Source organism: Megascapheus bottae, chromosome 4, assembly GCF_031878675.1.
Source record: "Megascapheus bottae isolate mThoBot1 chromosome 4, mThoBot2.hap1, whole genome shotgun sequence".
NCBI lineage: Eukaryota > Metazoa > Chordata > Mammalia > Rodentia > Geomyidae > Megascapheus > Megascapheus bottae.
Genome location: NC_143512.1, coordinates 10,423,931 through 10,447,069, shown reverse-complemented (window position 1 = coordinate 10,447,069; position 23,139 = coordinate 10,423,931). Strand labels below are relative to the sequence as shown.

General features: G+C 38.5%; 1 protein-coding gene across 6 annotated transcripts in view; it reads left to right on the top strand.

Annotated features, from left to right (window-relative positions):
• Arhgap26 (Rho GTPase activating protein 26) overlaps positions 1 to 23,139 on the top strand; it is a 457,842-nt gene that overhangs the window by 349,990 nt on the left and 84,713 nt on the right. For all 6 annotated transcript variants that reach the window (XM_090331301.1, XM_090331302.1, XM_090331305.1 and 3 more), the window contains exon 19: positions 13,718 to 13,856. In XM_090331301.1, the coding sequence (XP_090187427.1) occupies positions 13,718 to 13,856 (139 nt within the window). The remainder of the gene's footprint in view (positions 1 to 13,717; positions 13,857 to 23,139) is intronic.

Sequence of the window (23,139 nt, the reverse complement as noted above, 5' to 3'; positions counted from 1 at the left end):
CAACCTGGCAGCCTAGTGTGCCCACCACCTCAAACAATAGGAAATCACTTCTGTGTGATCCCGTTTATGCTATACAATAAAAATGAACATATTAAAATTGAACAGAACATAGTAGCTCTTTTCTTTTCTTTTTTTGTTTTTGTGTGGGTCTTGGGGCTAGAACTCATCCTGGTTTCTGTCCCTGAGCTCTTCAGCCAAAGGCCACTGCCCTACCCTTGGGCCAAGCCCCACTTCCTGTTTTCTAGAGATTAATTGGAGATAAAAGCCTCAGGTTCTTTTGTGCCTGGGCTGGCTTTGAATCTTGATCCTCAAATCTCAGCCTCCTGAGTAGCTAGGATTACAGGTGTGAGCTACCAGTGCCCGGCCCATAGTAGCACTTTTAAGGACAAATCACTTGGATTGAATCTACTACTTTTTATTAACTAGATAACTGTGAGCATCTATATTACTTCACCATAGATACAATCAGTGTTCACATAAGGTGAGTGTAAGTATTCTTTAAGGCAGCATCTTCTGCATCTTGTAGCTCTGCCTTCCATTCTTCTCTTTTATCAGCCAGCAAGTAGAGAAAGGGAGACAGACTAGAAGACCATACCTAGAAGATGCTTGCTTTATTTCCCCCACATTCTATTGGCTATACCAGTCTTATGACCACATCTGACTGAGAAAGGCAGCTTAACTGCCCAGGAGAAAAGGAAAACAAATTTGATGATCAATTTGCCAGTCTTCCATACTCCATTTGTTTTTTTTCTTTTATTTTTAAGAGAATTACATGAGGTGATTTATGTAAAAGACTTACACAAAGTCTACCTAGTGGAAAGCTTTCATAATTGTAAACCATTGTTTTCAGAAATCTCAACAGAATTCTTTGGAAAGAAGACTTAGGTCTGTGTCTAACTATCAAATATGCCCATCCTCCTGGTAGAAATTTTATAATTTAGTTATTTCTTAAATAAAATCCTTTTAAATGTTGTGACAGATTTCTAAACATGAGTTCTTTGTTTATATTTCGTGTACCTAAAGCACTGAGTAATGGTTTTTGAACTATAATTGCTTTGCATATCCTTCGGTATACAAAGCTAAACTAAAAAGCACTTAACAGAAAACAAATGAACAAAAAATCTATAGTACGGTACCTTAATCCTGAAATCCTAACTACATGGGGAGTAGAGAAAGGGAGATCATGGTTCAAGGCTAGCCCAGGCAAAAGTTTTCCATAAAATAAAACCCTATCTCAAAGAAAGAACAAATACAAAAGGCCAGCAGAGTGGTTCATTTGTAAAACTCTTGCCTAGCAAAGCATAAGACTTCAGGATTCAGGAAAGAAGAAAGTGAAGGAGGGAAAAATGAAGGGGGAAGGGAAGGAAGAGGGGGGAGAAAAGGAGAAGGAGGAGGAAAACATAGAAATGGGTTTTAAAACCTAAGCCTGGAACAGAAAACAATGTCTGTTTTACCTTATTCTGTTGGACAAAGCAAGTCCAGAGTCCAGCCAAATTCAAAGGGAGGGAAAAAGTTGCCACACTGTGGTTTTTGGATATGGTTTGGGTGAATATCTTTCACTGCTTCCTATGTTGGAACTCAATTGCCATTGTGAGATATTAAGAGGGTGGAAGCTTAATCATACTATGGTGTTTAGAAGTAGAGCTTTTAAGAGGTGATTATGATTTGGTAAGGTAATCAGGGTAAAATACCCATGGGTGGCTTTATGAGAAGACCAGAAGACAGACAGACAGACAGACAGACAGACACACACACACACACACACACACACACACACACACACACACACACACACACACACACACAACAGTTGCATGCACATTTCACATACTGTCTGCCTCTTGCCATAGGATGATTGCCTTCTCTACTTCAGGTAGCAGAAAGTACTATCACAAGTGAGACCTCATAGCCCTGGACTTCTAAAACTATGAAACAAAATGAATTACTTTTTTTAAAAAAAAATTACTGAGCCTCTGTTATTTTACAGATACACACTCATACATTAGTCTCAGGTGTTTCTATATAAGAAAAATGGTCTAGTATACTCCATCTATGGATGGAAGGAACAATGTTTATACAGACATAGGAGACTCAGTGGCTGCTGCCTTTATGAGCAGTCTACTGTGCTTATGGTTCTGCATTTCATTCTTTTTGGGAAAGGCTTTTTCTTCTTGTACATGGTTTGTATTAAATATGGGCAACTGCTTCTAATAGTGGCAAGTTTAGTCCTCAAAAAGTCTGTTTGAGCCTCCATTTTAACACCTAATTCATAAATGTTTAAATCTGGTAGGGGGGGGTGTTTTGGCATTAAAAACCAGCATTTTAAAAAGGGGAAGATGGACTGGGAGGTATGGTTCAAGAGGTAGAACACCTGCCTAGCAAGCAAGAGGCCTGAGGCTCAGGAATTAGTAACCCACACTCCTGTACACACATGCACACAAGTACACACACATATACACGTGAACAATGAAATACTTGATATCTAAAAGATTCAGGTTCCCTAACTTTATAAAATATGTTTTTGCTTGTTGGTTTGGAAAAAAAAAGACATCTACATATTCATAACTGGCTAATATATCCCTTTTGTTCCTCTATATAGCATTACTTACTTAGTGAAGGTCAGCATAGGATTAAACATGAAGTGTTGTTTTATGCTGTCACCAGATACCTATCTTCCAGCTAATACCTGAGTATAGAAAGTTCACCAGAACTGTGACTCCTTCTTGGGATAGTGATATGTTACATATCTTCATACTGTCAGAGAAACTGCAGACCACAGATTTACACCATAGCAATGACCCAGAAAATCCATCCCAGCAGATCGTGGAGGAGAGTAATATTTTCCAGAGTTTTAGGAAACAATTATTCCAGAGTTAGAAAGGATAAGGAGGTGAAGAAACCTTCAATATACAGTGTTTGTGGGATCATGGAACTTTCTTTTTCCATGTTGTTAATACATGCTGATTTATTTATGAAGTTAAAGTTAATAGAACTTTTTATGAGCATAGTCCAGTAATAATAGTAACAGTTATAGTAATAAGCTCACTTTTTGTGTACAAGGTGTGATAAGCAACTTTTTACTTCATTTATTTTTTTATTTATTCGTACCTGTCCTGGGGCTTGAACTCTAGTGCAGGTAATGCCTGAGCTTTTTCTCTTGAGGGAAGCACTCCTTCACTTTAGCCATTTCCAGCTTTTTCTGAGTATAGAAATAGCGAGGCTGGCTTCATACCACGATTTTCAGATCTCAGCCTCTTGAATAATTGGAATTACAGGTGTGAGCCACCAGCACCTGGCATTTTATTTAATTTTTGCAGCAATACTATAGATCAGTATTTCTAGCTTTGTCATACAAATTGTTTCAAGTGCCCAGAAGTTGAAACAGCTTGATAGGAAGAGAACTAAGGACTATTTAGAATCCTTGGCAATGAAAATCCATTTAATCTAACCTCTCTTTGATATAGTAAACATTTATTGATTATTAACTGTTGGCTCAAGATAAATAAGGTGGATCCTTTAATTAAAGGGACAACTATATTATTAGGACATATCTAACTATAGATTAATAAAATATGAGTTAATACTAAGGAGGAATAATCAGATTCTGCTGCCACTGGACTCTGATGAACAGATTTTCTAGGCAGAGAAAGAATCTAAAGAGCATTTAGAGAGAATGGCTCAACATTAGCCAAGTTGTACATATGAGTTTTAGTCAAAGTAGTTTACATATGTGAAAATAGAATGATGTTTTAAAAATGGAGCAGGAGGGGCCAGGAGTTTGCCCTAGTGGTAGAGTGCTTGCCTAGCATGCACAAAGACCCGGGTTCAATCCCTTGGTACCACATACTTAGAAAAAGCTGGAAGTGGTGCTGAGGCTCAAGTGGTAGAGCTCTAGCCTTGAGAAAAATCCAAGGACACTGCTCAGGCCCTGAGCTCAAGCCCAGGACTGGCAAAAAAAAAAAAAATGGAGCAGGAGAATCAGTGAAAGTGATGGGGGTGAGTTTGATCAGGATGTATTATATGTGAATATATCACAACAAAACACCCCTTATATACCTAATGTATGCCAATAAAAACCATAAAATTTAAAAAATTAGCAAGATTGTAAATGACTGTGGGTTCTATTTTGCCAGCTAGCATGAGATGATACTGGAATATAGTTGGATTCAGCTCATTTGTCAAAGGTCTTAAAATCTGTAGGAAATAGGTTGAATGTAATGCTGAAACCAGAGATTTTCCAAGTAGAGTGGTAAAATGACAGTATCAGCCTTTTAGAAAGATGTTCCTGGATGTTGAACTGTTTATTGTACCCTATACTCTGATAGTTTGTATCAAAATTTCATTATATAACAGAACCATACATTTTATCATACTGATGTAAACTTGCAGCTTAGGGTATCTAACCTCTGGCCATAGCCTTTACTGGTTATATGGATCAAGACTCTACAATGGGGTCATCAGGTATGTGATTGTGGTGGCAAGTTCAGTCCTTAAATACCCTTTGTAAGCCTCCATGTGGAAAACTAACTAATAAATGTCTAAAACTAGAAAATTTTTTTTTTTACTTTAAAGTCAACATTTTTAACAGTAAAAGATATTTGCTTCTTCTTAGCAGACTTGTAAGGGGTAAAGGTAGTTCATAACATAGTTTTCCATCTGTGACTCTGTCTCCCAGACTCTGTTCTATGACAGCTAAAGAAGTATAGACTTGAGGGTATGGCTCATTATACCTATAATCAAGTGCAGGTTGAAAAGTAAAAGGGTAAAGACTTGCCTCTTGTCATGCTTAGTCTAAGGTAATAGTCAATTGTTTTAAATTACCATTTCTTTATGACAGAATGTTTTCCCCAGACTTGCAGCTTATCAGCTCAGAATCTTAGAATATCAAGTAGTCAAGTATTTCAGGTCATTTTGGAAATAATCTTTGTATGCTTCTAGTTATGCTTTTAAACGAAATAAAGTATTGAATGCTTCCATTATCTAAGATAATTCCAAAGACCAGAAATTCTTCAATTTCTTAAAAGGTGTTCTTTTATTTTTTTAAGGGATTTTTTTCCACTGACCAAAAATTTGTGATATGTAGGAAGAAAAACTACACCAAGAAAACAGGTTGCCTTTTTGTGGGTTTGTTTAAGCATGAAATTTCAGGCTAAGTGTGTGTGTGTGTGTGTGTGTGTGTGTGTGTGCGTGCGTGTGTGTGTGCGTGCGTGTGTGTGTGCGTGTGCATTTCTTTGTGCTGTCCTAACAATCTAAGTCATTTGTAATAACCTAAGGCATTTCTTTTACCAGTTTCCTGAAGAGTTTTGTTTGTAAAGTAGGATGTGTGTACACATGTGTACCTGTGTGTTTCTGGCAGCATTAGTCCATAATGCCTATTAGTATATTTTGTGATATTTATAATGCCTATTAGTGTATTTCCTTTCCCATTTTACCAGTGGTCTTTGGAAGAAGAGAGTGATTTTGTTCAATCACTAAAAATTAGTGTTGTCCTTTAACATGCTTTAACCCAACCATGAATGAACATGCTGAATAGGTAGAGTAAGCACCTAGGCCTATGGAACTTTGCATCCCCAGTAAGATGGCTATGACTTCCATGGAGTTAATATGATTTAAGATGACTTGAGCCTGCTAAACTACCTTGAATTACCCTTATAAAAATGTTGGTGGCATTAGAATCCATTGTATCATTGGTACACTTGATCTACAAGACATATAGATGCATTAAAATGCAATAGATTTATCAATGCTTGGAAGTTTCATTCTTTATTCATAATTTTAATTCTTTAATCAACAACAATGATGATGATGGTGATGTAGTCATAATGTACAATTGGTTGCGCTGTAATGTTTCTTGGTAGTCTTTTGGTCTGCTGTTAGGTTAAGAAGCAAGCTAAAAGTATTTTTGTGCTTAGCTAGAATGCCTCTGTCCTGCCATAGAACATTTCCTCTGTTTTGTGTAGTATATGCTATACAAGGTATTTTTCATTAGTGCAATAAGATTGTGCATCTGGATACATATATATTCCCTCTAATAGACCCAAATTAAGAAATGATTATTTTAATTGGGATGCTCTTTTAATACTGTTCAAATAGGGGTGGGGTTTGTTTCTTGTTGTATTTCCTTCTGTCAGCAAAGATAACAGGAAACAGAATCTGGAGATAGGGAAAAATCATAGCCATCTGTCTATATATACCCTCAGTAATTGGTTCCTTTTGAGAGATTTTTAATAAAACTCCCCAAACTGCTTTCCAAATTGTTGATCCCCTTGCCAAAATGCTGATATCAACAGGACATAAGACTTTCAACTGTCCTTAGAAAACCTCTCTGCTTCTAGAGCCTCTGAATCTGGCTTTTCCAATGATTATAGTAAATGAGCCCTGCTGAGGCTTGCCTGGCATTCCAGTTTGAAAGTGCTGGGCCCAGGGCTCCTCTGGCCTCTGGCAGTACTATCATGAGAACCCAGGAGCAGAGTGAGCCTCTCTTAGTAGCTGTAGCGCTCCATTCCTCAGGCAGATGCTCCTCAGATTAAACACTCCAACCCTATAATACATGAGCCCCTAACTGGATTTGTGTCTTAAGAAAATGCTCCACCTTGTTTCTTATGTACACCTTCCTGGTTTTCATTGTAATCCCCAGGCCTCTGCTGTAATTTATTGTCTCAGAGCTGCTTTGCAGTTATAGACCAGGAGCTCTTCATCATGACTAATTTTCCTCCCATAAAAATAATAGCACATAATAAAGAGTATACTGCACACTTTACAGGAAGACTCCTAATCCTCTCAAATTGCTAGGGCATGTGACAGATGGTACTGAGAAAAGGTATAATAATGAATTTTCAACATGACTAAGAATAAAATCTACAAGTGTCCGTGCTGTGCAATGTCAAGATGGGCCAGAGGGAGATCAGAGGAATTTGAATATGATAGACAAGAGAAAAAGAACAGCAGAGTATAACCTTGCTGTAGGCAATTGAGATTGATGTTTTGCAAAGAGCAGTAATTAAATTTACACTTATAAATTAAATCCTTGTGTAATAACTGTAAATAATTTGTTATGAAACTTTAGTTATTTTCCTTCTCACATTGTATATGTGTCCTTTATTATTGAATACAACACGTATTTGGGACACTATGGACCAAACTGTTAGTTATTTTAGACCTCACCATGGTACAAGAATTTTTTTTCAAGTTTTTAAATTATCTTTTAGTAGTTGTACAAAGGGGTTACCAGTCAACAAATTGGTTTGAGTACAAGCATTTTGTGTGATGTCACTCCTTTAATTATTCTTGCTCCCTCCCAATGTAACTGCTCTCCTCAATTGTCTTAATTTCATAGAATACACATTGAATTTTTTTTGTTGTCGTGGGTTGTAGGGCTTAAACTCAGGACCCCCCTTCTTGAGCCTCTTTGTGCTCAAGACTGAAGTTGTACCACTTGAGCCACAGCACCACTTCTGGCTTTTGAATAGTTAATTGGAAATGAGTCTCACGGGGACTTTTCTGCCCTATAGCTAGGATTACAGGTATGAGCCACCAGCACTTGGCTTACACATTGAATTTTATGAATATGTGAATTGTACCGCGCTCCCCTTAACCTCCCCACACATACCATTCAAGTGCTAGTATCCTGGTACTTGTTTTATCAGTTAGTTTTTCTAAGGAATTACATTGTTTGAATTCTCCCCATCAAGCACCATATTTCAATAAATGCACTTATGTACACTTGTATACAACCAATATGTGTTTACTTGTACATTTATAAATCACTTCTAGTTTCCACATATGAGAGAAAACATATATCCTTTGTCTCTCTGGACCTGACTTGCTTCACAACATAATTTTTTCCAGATTGATCAATTTCTTTTAAAATGATGTAATATCATTCTTCCTGATGAATGATTAAATTCAGTGTCCTATATTAATGTACCTCAGTTTCTTGATCCATTTGTCCATTGAGGGGCATCTGGTCTGTTTCTATAACTGAGCTGTGGAATTGAAATTTAAGTCCGTCTCACTTTAAAGCCCATACCTTGAATACTGCAGTCATGAATGTGGTTATGCAAGTGGCTTCACTGCTTCCTGATTTGTAATTTTTTGGATAAATGCCCACGAGTGTTATTGCTGGATTATAGGGTAATTCTATGTTTCCTTTCCTTTCCTTTCTTTTTGCTTTTCTTGTTTCTTTCTCTCTTTTTTTTTTTGAGGAATATCCAACTGGAGATTGTGAGATTTACATCCTTTGCTCAAAATCGCAGAACTAGAAAATGACTAAAACAATATCTGTTAGACTCCAGAATTCACCATTTTTCCACTTCATCTTCTGTCTCTCAATAAAATGCATAGGTAGTTGAGCCGCATTGTCAAGTTGTAGGGTCCTACCCAACTGTGTTCCTTAGCACTCTGACTTTGGACGAATTGGATAATTTCAGTGAGTTTCAGTTTTCTAGTGTACAAAATGGCCAGAATAATAGTATCTGTCATGGTTATTAAGAATGGATTAATCTACAAAGTTAATTTGCATAATTAATTTACAATGGTAAGTAAACATTGAATAAATTCAGCTTATATTTGTTATTCACACTACTATTATCTCTTGTCCTGATGCTATGTTAAGCATTTTAGGTACCTTACCATTTTAATAGCTCTGCATTTTCACAAGTGAAATAGTGATCCAGAAGGGATAAAGATCTTAAAACAAAACAAAACAAAACAAGACAAAACTTAAAGACCTTAAAGAACACACAGCCAGTGTGTTCAAAGCCAGAATTCACATTCAGGTCTGTCTCAGTTACTCTTCACCTTATAATGAGTTTATATTCCTTTCCTGTATTTCATATGGTGATATGGCAATGAAGTGTATTTCAATGATGGTTGTGTCAGTGACGCTGTTGGTGTCATCCAGTGAGTAAGCAGTAGACTCTGGATGTAATCCAAGGCTGTCTAACTGCAAAGATGAAATTAACCCAACCCTGACTTCTGACTTTTGTGGCTTAAGTGAAAATGGTAGCTCAGTATTTATAGGCCTGTTAATTCCACTTATAGGAACCTTGAAATTGAAAATACTTAGAAGGTTTAACTAGAGTTGTGTTTTTCTTTTATAATTTTATTTTTAATAGCTTCTAGCAGTCTTACAGTTTTCTTAACTTTTGTCTGCAAGATATTCCTGACTACATTGGAATTAGTTTGTTAGATGGTAAGATTTAACAGAACATTTGGGACATAGAATGAATCTCCATTTTTTTGTGTGTGTTAATTTGGAAAATGTGTGTGAAATGAGTAGATTGTTCCAGCTGCATGGAAGTGTTCTGTCAATCTATTGCTTCTAGTTGACATGCTCCAGTCCTTCACCAGAAAGCTTTGACCAGCAATTCTTCCTGATAGTCTGAAGAAAGCTTCATTTGATTTTCTTCTAAATAAAATAGAATTCAAATAATCAGTAAAGCTGTGAATGATTCTTACTCTCATCAGAATTCCAGCTTGAACATTGAGTCTAAAGGCAAACTCCTGATCTGGCCAAAAAGTGGCCAAGAAAGCAACTTGCTTCTGTTTAAGTTTCAGAATTAAATAAACAATAGAAATTTAGAGGATGACTTACTAGACTCCTTAATGAGCATTTGTGTCCTGTTTCCACTTGGTCTAATTTAGAAAGGTGTAATGTCTCTAAAGTCCTGGTTTTACTTGTGGTCTCACTCTTGCTTACTTATATGGCAGATGAGGAGATCTCACCGCAAAAAAAATCATCCTGTGTTCTATTCTGAGTTGACCTACAGCTTAGGAATGAGTCACATGAACATTTAGCCTGTGCTTGACAGGTGCACACACACACACACGTAAACGACTTTAAAATGTTGATGATAAAACCATGCACATTTAGGACACCATTTAAAAATGGCTACAGCTGTCCTTAATATGCGGTTATTAAATCCAAAGAGTACAAGAGTGAGGACTCAATAACTGCATACCCAAAGCTATGGACATGGTAATGGAAATACAAACATAACTATATAGACCTAAAAACCTATGACTCTATAGACATAATGTTTTATTTCATAAATTGATATGTTTCTATGACATACAAACCCTTAGCCTAATTTTGATTAAGTTCTAAATACTAAGTCCCAGAGATTGTAATTAGAGATTCCCCCCTTAAACAATTGTTTGTTCTTGTTATTTAAAATATGATGTAAACATAAGCCATATAATGAATGATTGTTGTTCTTAAGGTACTATGTTATCTGTCATCACTTTTGCTGTCCCTTGGTTATCTCATATTGTTACACTGTCTCACTTTGTTACATGATATATCGGATATATTTGTATTTGGTTATCTGAAATTGGATAGGGAACCGGAGAAAACAAGATGAGGGGTGGGGGTGGGGGGAGGGCAGTGGGGACCAAGACATGTGAAAGGGTATCAATGTATGTGAATTAATGCACCATCTATCTGGCAAATATCATGTAACCCTTCTATTAATTACAATAAAAATATATGAAAAAAATGGCTACAGCTCATTATGGCTTAAAGGCACTACCAAGTCAAGGATGAAAAAGTTCCTTAGAGGTCATAAACCTTGAGTTCAACATAGCTTTTCACCTTTCTTCCATTGTAGAAGGTCAGAAAGAGACTGGAGACTATATAGCATTGGGAAACGGTTATATTCTGGTTCCAGCTACTCTGGAAGTTCGATACCATGTTGCTTTTTCTTTAAGTCTCCTTCTGAGCCTTCTCTCCAGTGGATTTTCAGCTATGTTCAGTGATTCAGTATATCTTGTTGCAAATTTCCAGTCCTTAAGGAAGATATAATACTGCCTTCAGACAGCTGTGTTTAGGAGGGAGACTGACTTAACCAGCTGGCTGGCATCATTGGAGCCTCAGGACCTGCCAACCCAAAGAGAACAGCTGTTCCAGCTGAAATTCTTGTAATTCTTATATATTTATTTCCTCCGTGTTAGCTTTAGAGTTTTGCTTTTAAATGCAGGCACAAAGGAGATGATTAGGAGAAAGATTCTCAGGTATGTAGGGTCAACCATAGATGAAGGGAAAAGGCCAACCACCACTACCCTCTTGTGAGTCATGACTGGGGTAGAGGGGCAGGAAGAGAAAATGAAGACACCAACTTCCTGGGAGATGATAATTGAATGCATCAATGAAGTTTGACAACTCAGTAAAGTGAGGGCTAGTTTTATCACAATTATGAATCCTCTTAGAAGATGGTATTTTTTGGTTTATTTATTTATTTTGCACTGTGAATGCTGCAGAATAATGGCAGAAGAAATGTATAGGTTATAAAATTGTAAAGCATATAATCTTAGTTATGGAAATTGTGTTTGACCTTAAATGAGAATTCACACAAAGTACTTAGCCCCGTGTGTTGTAGCAAATACTTAGTAAACCACAGCTACTGGAATGTAAATTCTCTAACCACAGGGAACATGTTTGTATCATTCACTGCTAAGCTCAGAGTGCTTAGTATAAAGTAGATGGTTCAAAAGAATTTCACTGACTGAATGGATTAGTATTATTATTGTATGCATTTTAAAAGGAATGTGGTGGTAGGGAACTTGTTCATATCTAGAATCCTGGCAACATCACCTCTCTGTGCCTCAGTTCACATTAGCTGTGACACAGGGTTCTGAGAACTGAGTGAGCAGCATATAGGCTGTCGAGTGAGGTGACTGGCACCTGGGGAGTTCACAGTAAGTGGTGGCTATTCTAGCCATGGTAGGTACCAAGTGTTAGCTATTAGGATTTGTAAATTCTGTCATACTTGTATCAATAGAAGGAAAGATTAAGAGTTGCTGTTATTTTTGTCTATCATTTTTGTGTCATTATTTATTCCCCCACTCAAAAAAAAAACTTACAAAGAAATAAAAATCTAAACTGGATTGGTAGCACATGCCTGTAATCCCAGTTACTAGGAAGAACAGAGTCCAAGACTGGCCTGGGCAAAAGCACAGATCATACTTGGAAAAAAACAAAAGCATAAACGATCTGGGGTACGACTCAAGTGATAAAGCACTGTGATATTAGTTCTCAGTCCTGGGGGAGGGGGAAATACAGTATAGTGTTAGTATTATAGAACTGGGAAAGTTACTCTGTTTTCTTAAGACTCTTCTACATTATTCTAAGTGGTCAATACAATGAGAATGTATTTGTGTGTGTCTGTGTCTGTGTCTGTGTGTATATTTATGTCTACATAATGTACACACACATACATGTACACATTTCATACCATCGATCATGGGATAAAAATAATCTCCTGGGCCGGGAGTTTAGCCTAGTGGTAGAGTGCTTACCTAGCATGCAGCAGAGACCGGGGTTTGATTCCTAGGTACCACATACATAGAAAAAAAGCTGGAAGTGATGCTGTGGCTTAAGTGGTAGAGCTCTAGCCTTAAGAAAGCCCAAGGACAGTGCTCAGTCACTGAGTTCAAGCCCCAGGACAGGCAAGAAAAGAAAAACAAACACCTCACTGATCAAGATACATTGTGTACAGAAATGAACTTGTTACATATAAAATTCTTTGTACAAATATTTGAAGATAATTAAAGGGAGGAAAATCAACCTTTTCCTAACTTTGAAGCCAGAAAAAGGAAGTTCTGTTTCATGCACACTGAAGAGCTGCTGGAGTGAGAAGGACAGATGGTGATGAGAGACAGCCCTGCTCTGAGTTAGCAGTTTCAGAAAGTTATGGAGTAGTTGAGAACTGGGAAAGGAACTAATAAAGAAAAGTAAAGGGATTTCTAATTAATTGGCTCTGGATAAAAGTACTCATAAAATTACTGTTACATTCAATGCATATCCTATGAAATTGAGAAATTCAATCAGTTGGGAGAGATGGGGGAGAATGATGAAAGGGGTGACATTGATCAAGATATATTGTACTTATAAACCGCTTTATTAGATGATAATTCCTTTGTATGGCTATTTAAAGATAATAAAAGTATAATTTAAAATACATGTAAAGTAAACACTATTAATAGACAATGGTTGTGATTATCCCAACAGCTTCCATTTTCCCTGATCAAGGGCATCATGATAGACAGGCAAGTGAACTATCACCAAACTCTATGATCAGCTCCTGAATCTAGTGTTCCTACTTCACACACACACACACACACACACACACACACACACACACACGTGTACATATATGGTAGAGTCCTGAGCAATTGCCAGAGAGGTCTTCTCCAATCTTTTCTCTATGTTTGTGTGTGGGGGGGGAGGTATATGTTTAATTTATTTTGAGAAGTATTCCAGCAAAGAAATTGAATGAGGATGAACTATTATGGTGTTCATCTTTATTATTATTATTACCTTTAATTAGTTGAACAGAGGAGTTGTCCTTTATCAAAGCAGTTTATGAATTCAATGTATCCAAATCATTGTCACCCCTTTCATGCCTCTCCTCTCTTATTTCCATTCCTAACTGAACACGAAGCTTTTTTTTTCATATATTTTTATTGTAATTAATAGAAGGGTTACATGATATTTGCCAGAAAGAAGGTGCATTAATTCACATACATTGATACCCTTTCACATGTCTTGGTCCCCATTTCCCTCTCCCCCACCCCCACCCCTCATCTTGTTTTCCTCCCTTCCCTATCCAATGTCAAATAACCAAATATCAACACAAAGCTTTTAGTTGCACTGATTCAGAATTGTGCTTCCTAATTCACAGAAGCAAGTAACTTTTTTGTGAAATTTTATTTGCAGATATTTAACACTGTGCCTGATATGCCACTCACCAATGCCCAGCTGCATCTGTCTCGGAAGAAGAGCAGCGACTCCAAGCCCCCGTCCTGTAGTGAAAGGCCTCTAACACTCTTCCATGCTGTGCAATCAACAGAGAAACGTGAGTCCCTTGCCCGGTCAGGGTGGTAGGCCTTCTATGTGGCCTTCTTCTGCTTACAAGGGATACCATCAGCTGCTCTGTATTCTTGAGACTGTGTCACCATTTTCTGCCAGCTCCATGGCTAAGTAACCCTCATACGGTAGGAAATATAACTGCTGAAAATGAGCAGCTATTGGGAAGTCTCTTTGTAGATCTATGGGCAGAGATCTGAGCCTGTGTTTTGGGGTCTACAGTCAGAGTTCAGCTCCAGCGTCGCCTCTGTGCCCCTTCTTTCCTTAGAATCAGTTTGCCTTTCTTTGCTCAATTTGTGTTCAAATGCTTTGTAGAGGAAATCACATGTCCTGCTGGAATGTGCCTCTGTGAGGTTGGGACCATACTCTGCTTGCCATATTTTTTCTCTCCCATGTCAATCCTGACTTGACATATTTGGTATTAAATTAATAAATTAATAAGAAAACCATCCTTCCTGGTTCCAAAGAGCAGAAAATTATCACCAAATACATTCTTTTTTTTTTATCCCAGGATTTCTGACATTACACTGAAACAAGTACTAGGACTTAAAATATATAGTTGTAATTCAGTTTTTATGAGTCTGGTGACGGGTAAGAGTTGAGGCCTAGGGCTCTGCTGAAAGTCAGTCAGACATTGATTCTTATGCCATCATAAAAGGCAAGCATTTTACCCCCTCATTGTCAGTTTGTTCACCTGTAAAAAGGCTTAATAGTGTCCATCTCATAAGGCAATTGTAAGGACTAAAATTATGCATTTAGCATCTGGCACCAGGCCTGGTAAATGGCATGGGCTAATAGCTGGGAGGTGCCGCTACCATTATTAGCTATTGTTTAAGCACATGTAGGTATCAAGGCTGTAGATATCATACAGCTGATGATTGTTTAAAGCCTTCAAAGGACTGGGAATATGAAAAGGCCTGGATTTTACAGCTCGAAATTGGGTAATAGGACAGTCGACTGTCCATGCTAACTGGGGCTCCAGGTTTCCTCAGTGGAACTTCTGCCTCTGGGCTCATCAGCTATGTGTGATATGCACATCACTTAACATCTCAGGATCCCTGTTTCCTCTTCTTGTTATGTAAGATAATGGCTTCCCAGTATCCAGACACGGGGCCTTAAAATACAGTCTTGTTTTGAGTCTTTTAATGGGAGACCATGTAGTATTGAAGTTGAGGCCTTGTGCTCTGCTATAAATACCAGCCTGTTGTGAAAATTAAAGCTCTTTATCTGTGCCAGCTGCAGGGTTAGTGCTGAGTAAATACTTCAATGGCAGTATCTGCATCATCATTATTATTATCTTTATCGATCTAGATGAGGTTCAGCAAAAGCACTGAAAGATGTAAGTTATTTTAACTTGAAGAGGAAAGGCTCCATCCATGGAAATTTTCATGTTTAGGAGTGTTTTTGTTTTTTTGTTATTGGTGTTTTGAGACAGGGTCTCCTTGTGTAGCTCAGGCTGGCTTTGAACTCACAATCCTGCAGCCTCAGCTACTGAGTGCTGGGGATCATAGGCAAGTGACCACACACACACACACACACACACACAGAGCTGGGCCCTATATTGGGCATGGCACTATTGTTTCTCTTTGTAACAGAAAAAGGTTTCATGCCCAACACAGTTAAAAGTTAACTCAGGGAAAAAGCTCAGAAGACTCTATCTTTGTCAGTGGATAGCATGTTAGTATACTTGTTACTCCAACTCCAATGGAAATACAATGCCTATACCCAATAGTGAGCACCTGTCACCCCAGCAGAGTGAGGAAACACAAATAGAAGGATCACAGTCAGGGTTGGTGTGGATATAAAACAAGACACCATCTCAAAAAGTAACCATCACACACAAACACACAAAAAAAGTAACCACCACGCAAAAAATGAAAGTCAAATCCTTAAATTTTTATAAATCCTTGATAGCAAAAGTAATAGCTTTCGTTAATGTGACACTTGAAACCATTTCTACCTCTAAGACTCTACTGCATTTAAAGATGTCATAGGATTATATAATTTCATTTCTGCATCTTGGTGTTTAGCACCATTTGGTTTGTTACAGATACTTTGTTTTTGTAAGTAAGGTTTCTGTTATTGTCCTTACATCTCTAATATTTCCTTTAGCTTTATTTCTAAAGGTATGGCTATCTTCATGAGTCTATATACCTGGAGCTTTGATTCTATCCTGGCATTGGCCTGCCTCCCAATAGTAGTTTGTTTTCCTTTTAAACATCTGGCTGAAGTCATTCTTTCCATGATCAGCAAAGGCCTGGGCCTCTCTATGTGTACGAAGGAACACTTGGAACAGGACTGACCTCATCCTCATCTGCCAAGTGAATGAAGGATCAAGCTACAGGGTGATGTGCTTCTCAGGTTTCCAGGAAAGCCACGGTCACCTAAGGTTTCTTACTAAGCTGTGTACAGTGCAGTGTGAACAGTATTGGTCAATTTCCCTAGGCTACAGATAGTGCTGGGCTTGTGGTCAGACTGAAGCAGTAGCCCTGGAATAGGTGCGGAAGCATACTCTGAAGCACAAAGGGAAAAGAAAGAGAAGATGAGAAAATCAGTTCATTCTTTACCCAAGATTATCTTTATTGCACAAAGCAGAGGCTGGAAGTTAAGAATGTGTGAAAGCAAACCTGTCTGAAACTACAGAACAGGATGCTTTATTCCTGGGTACAGATGGGAGACAATGAACCAGCAGATCTTCCCTCTCAGTGTTAGGAAATGCTCCCTAGAAACAGGACTACAGTTTCCACCTGGTCACATATTGGAAAGGAAAGATCTGGCCACCCTCCTCCCTCAGAGTAAAACATTTTAAAAACATTTGTATGTATGTGTGTATATATGTGTAAAAATATGCATATATTTATATACATATATTTACATACAGATATGCATGTGTATATATATGAGTATTTGACTGAAAAGTATGTATACATACAAAAAATGTGTGTATGCATGAGAGTACATGCATGAGCATGTGCAAGTTTCATCATTTGTTGCTGGAACTCTGGGAGAAACACTCTAGTAGGAGTGGGAGAGTTACTGCTACAAGAAAGACTGGACCAGGAACTCATGACTCTGGGTTTAATGCAGCCTCCCGTCACCGTTCAGCAGGTGACAATTCATGGTAATTCATCTTTCCCTTTGTCCAGTCTGTTGACAAGGACAAAATTTTCCTTATAGCACTCCTTGGATTTGAAGTACAAGTAAAGATTATATATATTTAGATATAACCATGTTCTTCAGTTTAAAGCTTCTTTACATAACTAACTCAGTGTTTCCCAAACTTCAATGACCTCTGTTTACTGTTGTGCCACAACAGTAATTCATTACTGTTTTCTGTTTAATGTATTTTAAACTGATATGGAAGTAACTTATTTCTTTATATGATTTCATTGTGAATTGTGAAATCTCTACAATGATGAATTTGAAGTTTTCACTAGGTTATCTTATACTATACATTAAAATGAACATGTAATCACCCATGTCAAAAAAAATCATCCCCATCCACTGTCAGAATTACCTGTGTTCACCAGTGGAATGAGCACCACATTCCACATTGGCATCTACAGCCCTAGCTCTACATTTTTACTAACTCTAATCTTAAATATACAAACTTGGGGTTGAAGGTTGGCTGAGTTGGTAGAGCATTAGGCAATGAGCAAAAGCAGCAGGTGCCAAGTTCAGGCTCTGGACTCCAATCTAAAAAAGAAAGAAAAAAAGTACATAGACTCAAATTTCTTCTGTCCAGTTGACTAGAACTGGGCTTAGATGTCATCAGTGGCTGTTCATACTGTTCTGGACACTCACTGTAGGTCTGTATGTATTAGTGTTTGCTGTGACCCCTGCCCGACTTGATGAGAACTTAACCTTTCTGCAGGTTCTTGTCATAGAGCAAAAAACCTTGTTAGAAGGATTATGCTTTGTGGGTACACATTCACAAACAGGTATATGCACACGTCCAAGTGCCTCTCTTCTACCTTTGTGCTTGCCATACCTATTTTTCAGAAGCTCATTTCCTGTTATGCCTGTCTGCCTGATCTCTTGTGTCCATTTATGCCTACTTCTCCTCAGTGAAGTGCTCTGCATTCCTCCCGTCTGTCTCCTCTGCAGTCACCAGTTGAGGCACTTAACAGGACTGAGGCTTTGAGATTCCAGTCACTTACCGTCAGTTGACCACTAACCCACCTATCTGCATTAGTCTTGCTCTGTGTAGAAACTAGAGCACATTCCTTTCTCTCAAAGGTTAATCTGGGCCAATGCTTTGGAATCAGAAAGTCATTAGCTTTCCTCTTCCCAGAGAAGACACTCCTGAAGGTCACTTTGAAAGCTCTTTAAGGCTCACTTCCTATTCCTCTTCCCAAATGAGTTTTTCTACATATCTGTAATTTTGTTTCTGGATGAAGCTTAGTACGTTACTAAATAAAATTTTTGCTAGGGTCAAGGGGAAGGGAGTAGATGAATGAAGGGAAGGAGTAAAGAATGCAGTTAAGAATTCAATGTCCAGGGCTGGGAATATAGGTGTAGGTAGAGTTACAGTGGACCCAGTCACTGGCACATGACTTTCTGCCTCTATTTATGCGAATGAGGGAAGTGGACAGGAAGGAGCAGGAGAGAGTCCTACTTTAAGGAGCAGTGGGGAACTTTGTCTATAGAACTGAGAGGAGACTATGAAGCAATAATATCCCCAAATTGAACTTGGATGAAATTTTCTAATGTAAATCATTTTATTGACCTATGTTGAATATATATGACCAACTTATCAAGTAGTTTCTCATGCTGGGCATTTATTATTTAAACATGATATGACACATGTGATGTCCCTATTTTTCAACTGGAGTTGCCATTTAATAAAGCAGTTTATGAATACAGGGCATCTTGATCAATGCTACCCCTTTCAATATTCTCAACCATACCTTTTATCACTCCCTTCTCTTTTTTCCCCCTAATTTTGAAGGTGTTGTAAGGTGGGGAAACAGAGAAGCTATATTTTGAAGGACTGAATCTTGGGGTGTTTATTAAAAGGCAAGTGACTGCATGGTGGACTCCTGTCTCAAAAGACAGCAACCAGCATATTTGCTAACACTTAATACTGTTACAAAACTGAGCCTGAAGGCCAGGGAGGAAAGAAAGAACAAAACCAATACCAACAAGCCAATTCAGCTTCAGTGGAGACCTGAATTGGGACACCATGGTGACCAGAGAAGAGCCAGGAGACAAGACATGAACATGGAGAATGTGGTCTGACATAATCTCGCCTGAGCTGGTCTGGGCCTAAATAGGGTCAGGTCAGGGAGCAGTGTCACAGGAAACTCCCAGTCCCAAGCACTGGACTGACAAGTTTAGTAAACTGTCTACCAAGTATCTGCTCGTACAGATATTTCATCGGGGAAGCAAGGGCTTTACCTTCCCCCTCATGAAGATAAGATGCCAGACCCTACCATCAACCATGTAGCCAAGATGGTGCCAAGCCAGACCCAAACTCCCTATTTCAAAATTGTACATGGAATTCCTTTTTTTTTTTTTTTCCAGTCTTAGAGCTTAGACTCAGGGCCTGGGCACTGAACCTGAGTCTCTTTTGCTTATGGCTACCAATCTGCCACTTGAGCTACAGTGCCACTTCCTGCTTTTTCTGTTATATGGTACTGAGGAATCGACCTCAGGGCTTCACGCAGACTAGGCAAGCACTCTACCATTAAGCCATATTTCCAGCCCAATACATGGAATTCTTAATTGCATTCTTCACCCCTTCTCTTCATTCATCTACCCCTTGCCTCTTGCCCCCAGCAAAAATTTTATTTAGTAGTGTAATCATCTGGAAACAAAATTACAGTTATGTATCCATTTGTTCAACTTTAGAGGTTTGCCATTAACCAATCACCATTCAATTTCACATCAACCGTATGGGTTAGATCCAGAGAAGACCCATATCTTTTATGAAGGATGGCTGCTGTGACCTAGTTTGCCTACCCAACCTTATTTCCGATGAAAAAACATTTCTGGTCTTACTCATATATCTTGGAGGTTAAAGTTGTTTTAAACTTAGAGCCTGCTTGTTAGGAGCTGAGGAGCTAGCGTGGAAGGATGAGACGATGCATTTGATAGTTCTGAGGGTGAATTAGATTTGAACCTCAGTAACAATGATTAAATGCTTAAAATAATGATCAAATGCTTAAAATTATTAAAATCAACTAAATATATCTGTTACCTGCCATGGTGATCTCAGTCTCATTTCCCTAGTTAATAATCCTGTGGGACAGACACTCAACCACATTTTACAGACATATAAACTGAGGTCAAAGAAGGTAAACAACTAGCAGATGGCAGAAGAATTTGTTACTAAAGTCTCTCATTGCTCTGCCATGTTATCTCCATAATGGTGTTTTCATCAGCTCTAGATCATAGAAGTGAAAACCTTACTAGGCTGAATTTCAGAAGCAATAAAATCCATCTGTCCCAGCCTCCAAGGCTACCATGGGGGCAGCTGGCCATATTGAATGGGCTCTTTAATTTGCAAACTGGTGGGATATAGCCACATGGCAGCCTCCCTTCTAAATGTAGCACTGGCTTTGTAAAGTGTATTCAGTGGTGGCTTTAACACACTGGGCCAAGACATTACTCTCATTTGCAATCACCTCCAAACAGATGGAGTAAGTTTGTTTTTGTTTTTGTTTTTTAACTGTGCTGCCAGACGGATGGTAGCAAAGGAAATTATTATTTTAATCTCTACGTTTCCACACAGATTCATCATGTAGCAGAAAGGAGACTGCTCTGTCTAGGTGAAAGGTTCTGACACTCTGTTGGGAGCCAGAGTGGAATCAAACTGTACCTTGACTTGCATCAGACGATGGATATATTGTCTTATTGCTTTCTGGCCCTATTCTATGTAAATGACCTGAGAATTACCATATGAATGTAACACCTGGAGGTTCCCTGGGAGAGGAGGAGGGAAGAAGGGGGAGTGGAAAATAAACGCGGCAGTCTCGGCAGTCTTTGCCTGGACTGCGGACATCCCGGACCCGGTGTGTCTGTCTCTCTTCTTTTTCTTCCTAGTCCTTGTCCCCTATTTCAGGAACCCCAATCTGCGAACCCTGGTTTGCTGCCGGTTGGCCCCGGCAACACTCAAGCTGTATTTTTCCTGAACACTGCTGAAAATAGAGGCAGAAGGCTGGCGCGAACTGGGACAAGGTCTTGTACCTTTTAGATTTCTTCCAAGATTTGACAGAGTAACATTTAAGAGTGATATTGTCCCATTTTTAATATTTATTTCAAAATATTGAAATGAGATTCTTAGATCCATGATTCTTAGACTTGAATGTGCACTAAGTTATAGAGAATTTATTTAAAAACAGATGCCTAATCTTGTCCCCAGGACTTTCTGAGGTAGAAAGATCTTGGCTGGAGCTTAGGCATCCATGTTTACCCAGGTGATGCTGCCTCCAACTCAAGCTACAAAACTATTGTCATAGTTCTGGGAAGACTGGTATGTTGGGTAAAAGCAGAAACTCTGCATTCAGATCAAGTCATCTTAATGTCATCTCTACCAACTACTAGCTCTGAGCGCTGGAGGATATTTCTTCCTTTTCCTGAGCCTCTTGTTTTTTTTATCAGTAAAATTGGTCACTAATGGTAGTTCCCTAGAGGGTAATTACCATGCTAAAGTAAGCCAGTGTATATAACGCACTTGACATTAGGCCTAGACCTAGTAAGCACTTAATAACTGTTAGTTGTGCTTATAATGGTTACTGTCAGGCTATAGTTTTACCTCACAGTTGATTAAGGAAATAGTCCCCCCTATGGAGCCTTCAGATTCTAAAGGAGATGCCTTCAGTAAGGGAAATGGCATTGTGCTAGTTCCACAGAGAGTTCCTTTGGTGCTTGAGTACAAATGTACCAGCAGTTTGGGATACATGGTACAGTGTTGGTAGGGTGGGGCAGGGATAGAAATGGATTCTGGGCCTTGCTTCACATGGATCATGTTAACTAGCTGCTAGGATTATGGCTCTGATTAATTCTTTTAGTCCAGCTAATGCATCCTGGCCTCTCTCCCAGACAGGCCCAATGAGAGCTTGAGAATGTAACTTATATACTTCTCATATGTGTCTTGCTTGTTGAAAAATGGCTGGATATGCAAGCAATTCAACAGCTTTCCGAATGTCTTTCTCTGAACAATCAGAGCTTTATCATGCGCCATATCTCAGGTTGTTTCTGGAGATTCTGTGTGTTCTGGACATACATGTTTGCCTTGGCCAATAGCATATTTATCCACACATATCCCTATTGTAGGCTATAGAAGGTGTATTGTGGCTCTGGATTTAATTATGTGTGGTTACTGTGTGTGCCTGAAAGCCACATAGTTGATGTAGTTACTAAAAAATGGTGTGTATGGCCCTATGCTGGTGGCTCATGCCTATAATCTTAGCTACTCAGGAGGCTGAGATTTGAGCATCACAGCCTCAAAGCCAGCCCAGGCAGAAAAGTCAATGAGACTCTTATATCCAACAAACTGGTTTAAAAAGAAAAAAAAAAGAGCCAGGTGCCGGGAGTTTGGCCTAGTGGTTGAGTGCTTGCTTACCATGCATGAAGACCTGGGTTCGATTCCTCAGTACCACATACATAGAAAAAAGCTGGAAGTTGTGCTGAGACTCAAGTAGTAAAGCTCTAGCATTGAGAAAGCCCAAGGACAGTGCTCAGGCCCTGAGCTCAAGCCCAGGACTGACAAAAAGATATGATATGGACAAGATATGATAAGGACACCTGCTCAGCTATGTTCATCTCTGCACTATTCACAATAGCCAGGCAATGGAAACAATCCAGATGTCCTACTGGAGGAAATGTGGTATATATATATATATACAATGGAATTCTACATAGCCAACAGACAAGATAAAATAATGGCATTTGCAGGGAAGTGGATGAATCTAGAATGAATCATGTTAAGTGAGACAAGTCAAGACCAAAACAAAAGGTGCATGATATCCTTAACATGTGGTGATTAGATCCAAACAGTACAAGAGCAAGGACTCAATATTTGCATACCCAATGCTATAGACAGGTATTGGAAATACAAACACAACTACATAGACATAAGAATCTATCACTCTGTAGACATTATGTTTTATTACATTGATTAATATGTATCTATGACATACAAACCCTGAACCTAATTTTATTGATGTTCTAAAATCTAAGTGCCAGTGATTGTATATAGATTCCCTTCTTGAATATTTGTTTGTTAAATGTGTCATTTGAAATATGATGTAAAAATCAGTGTTAAT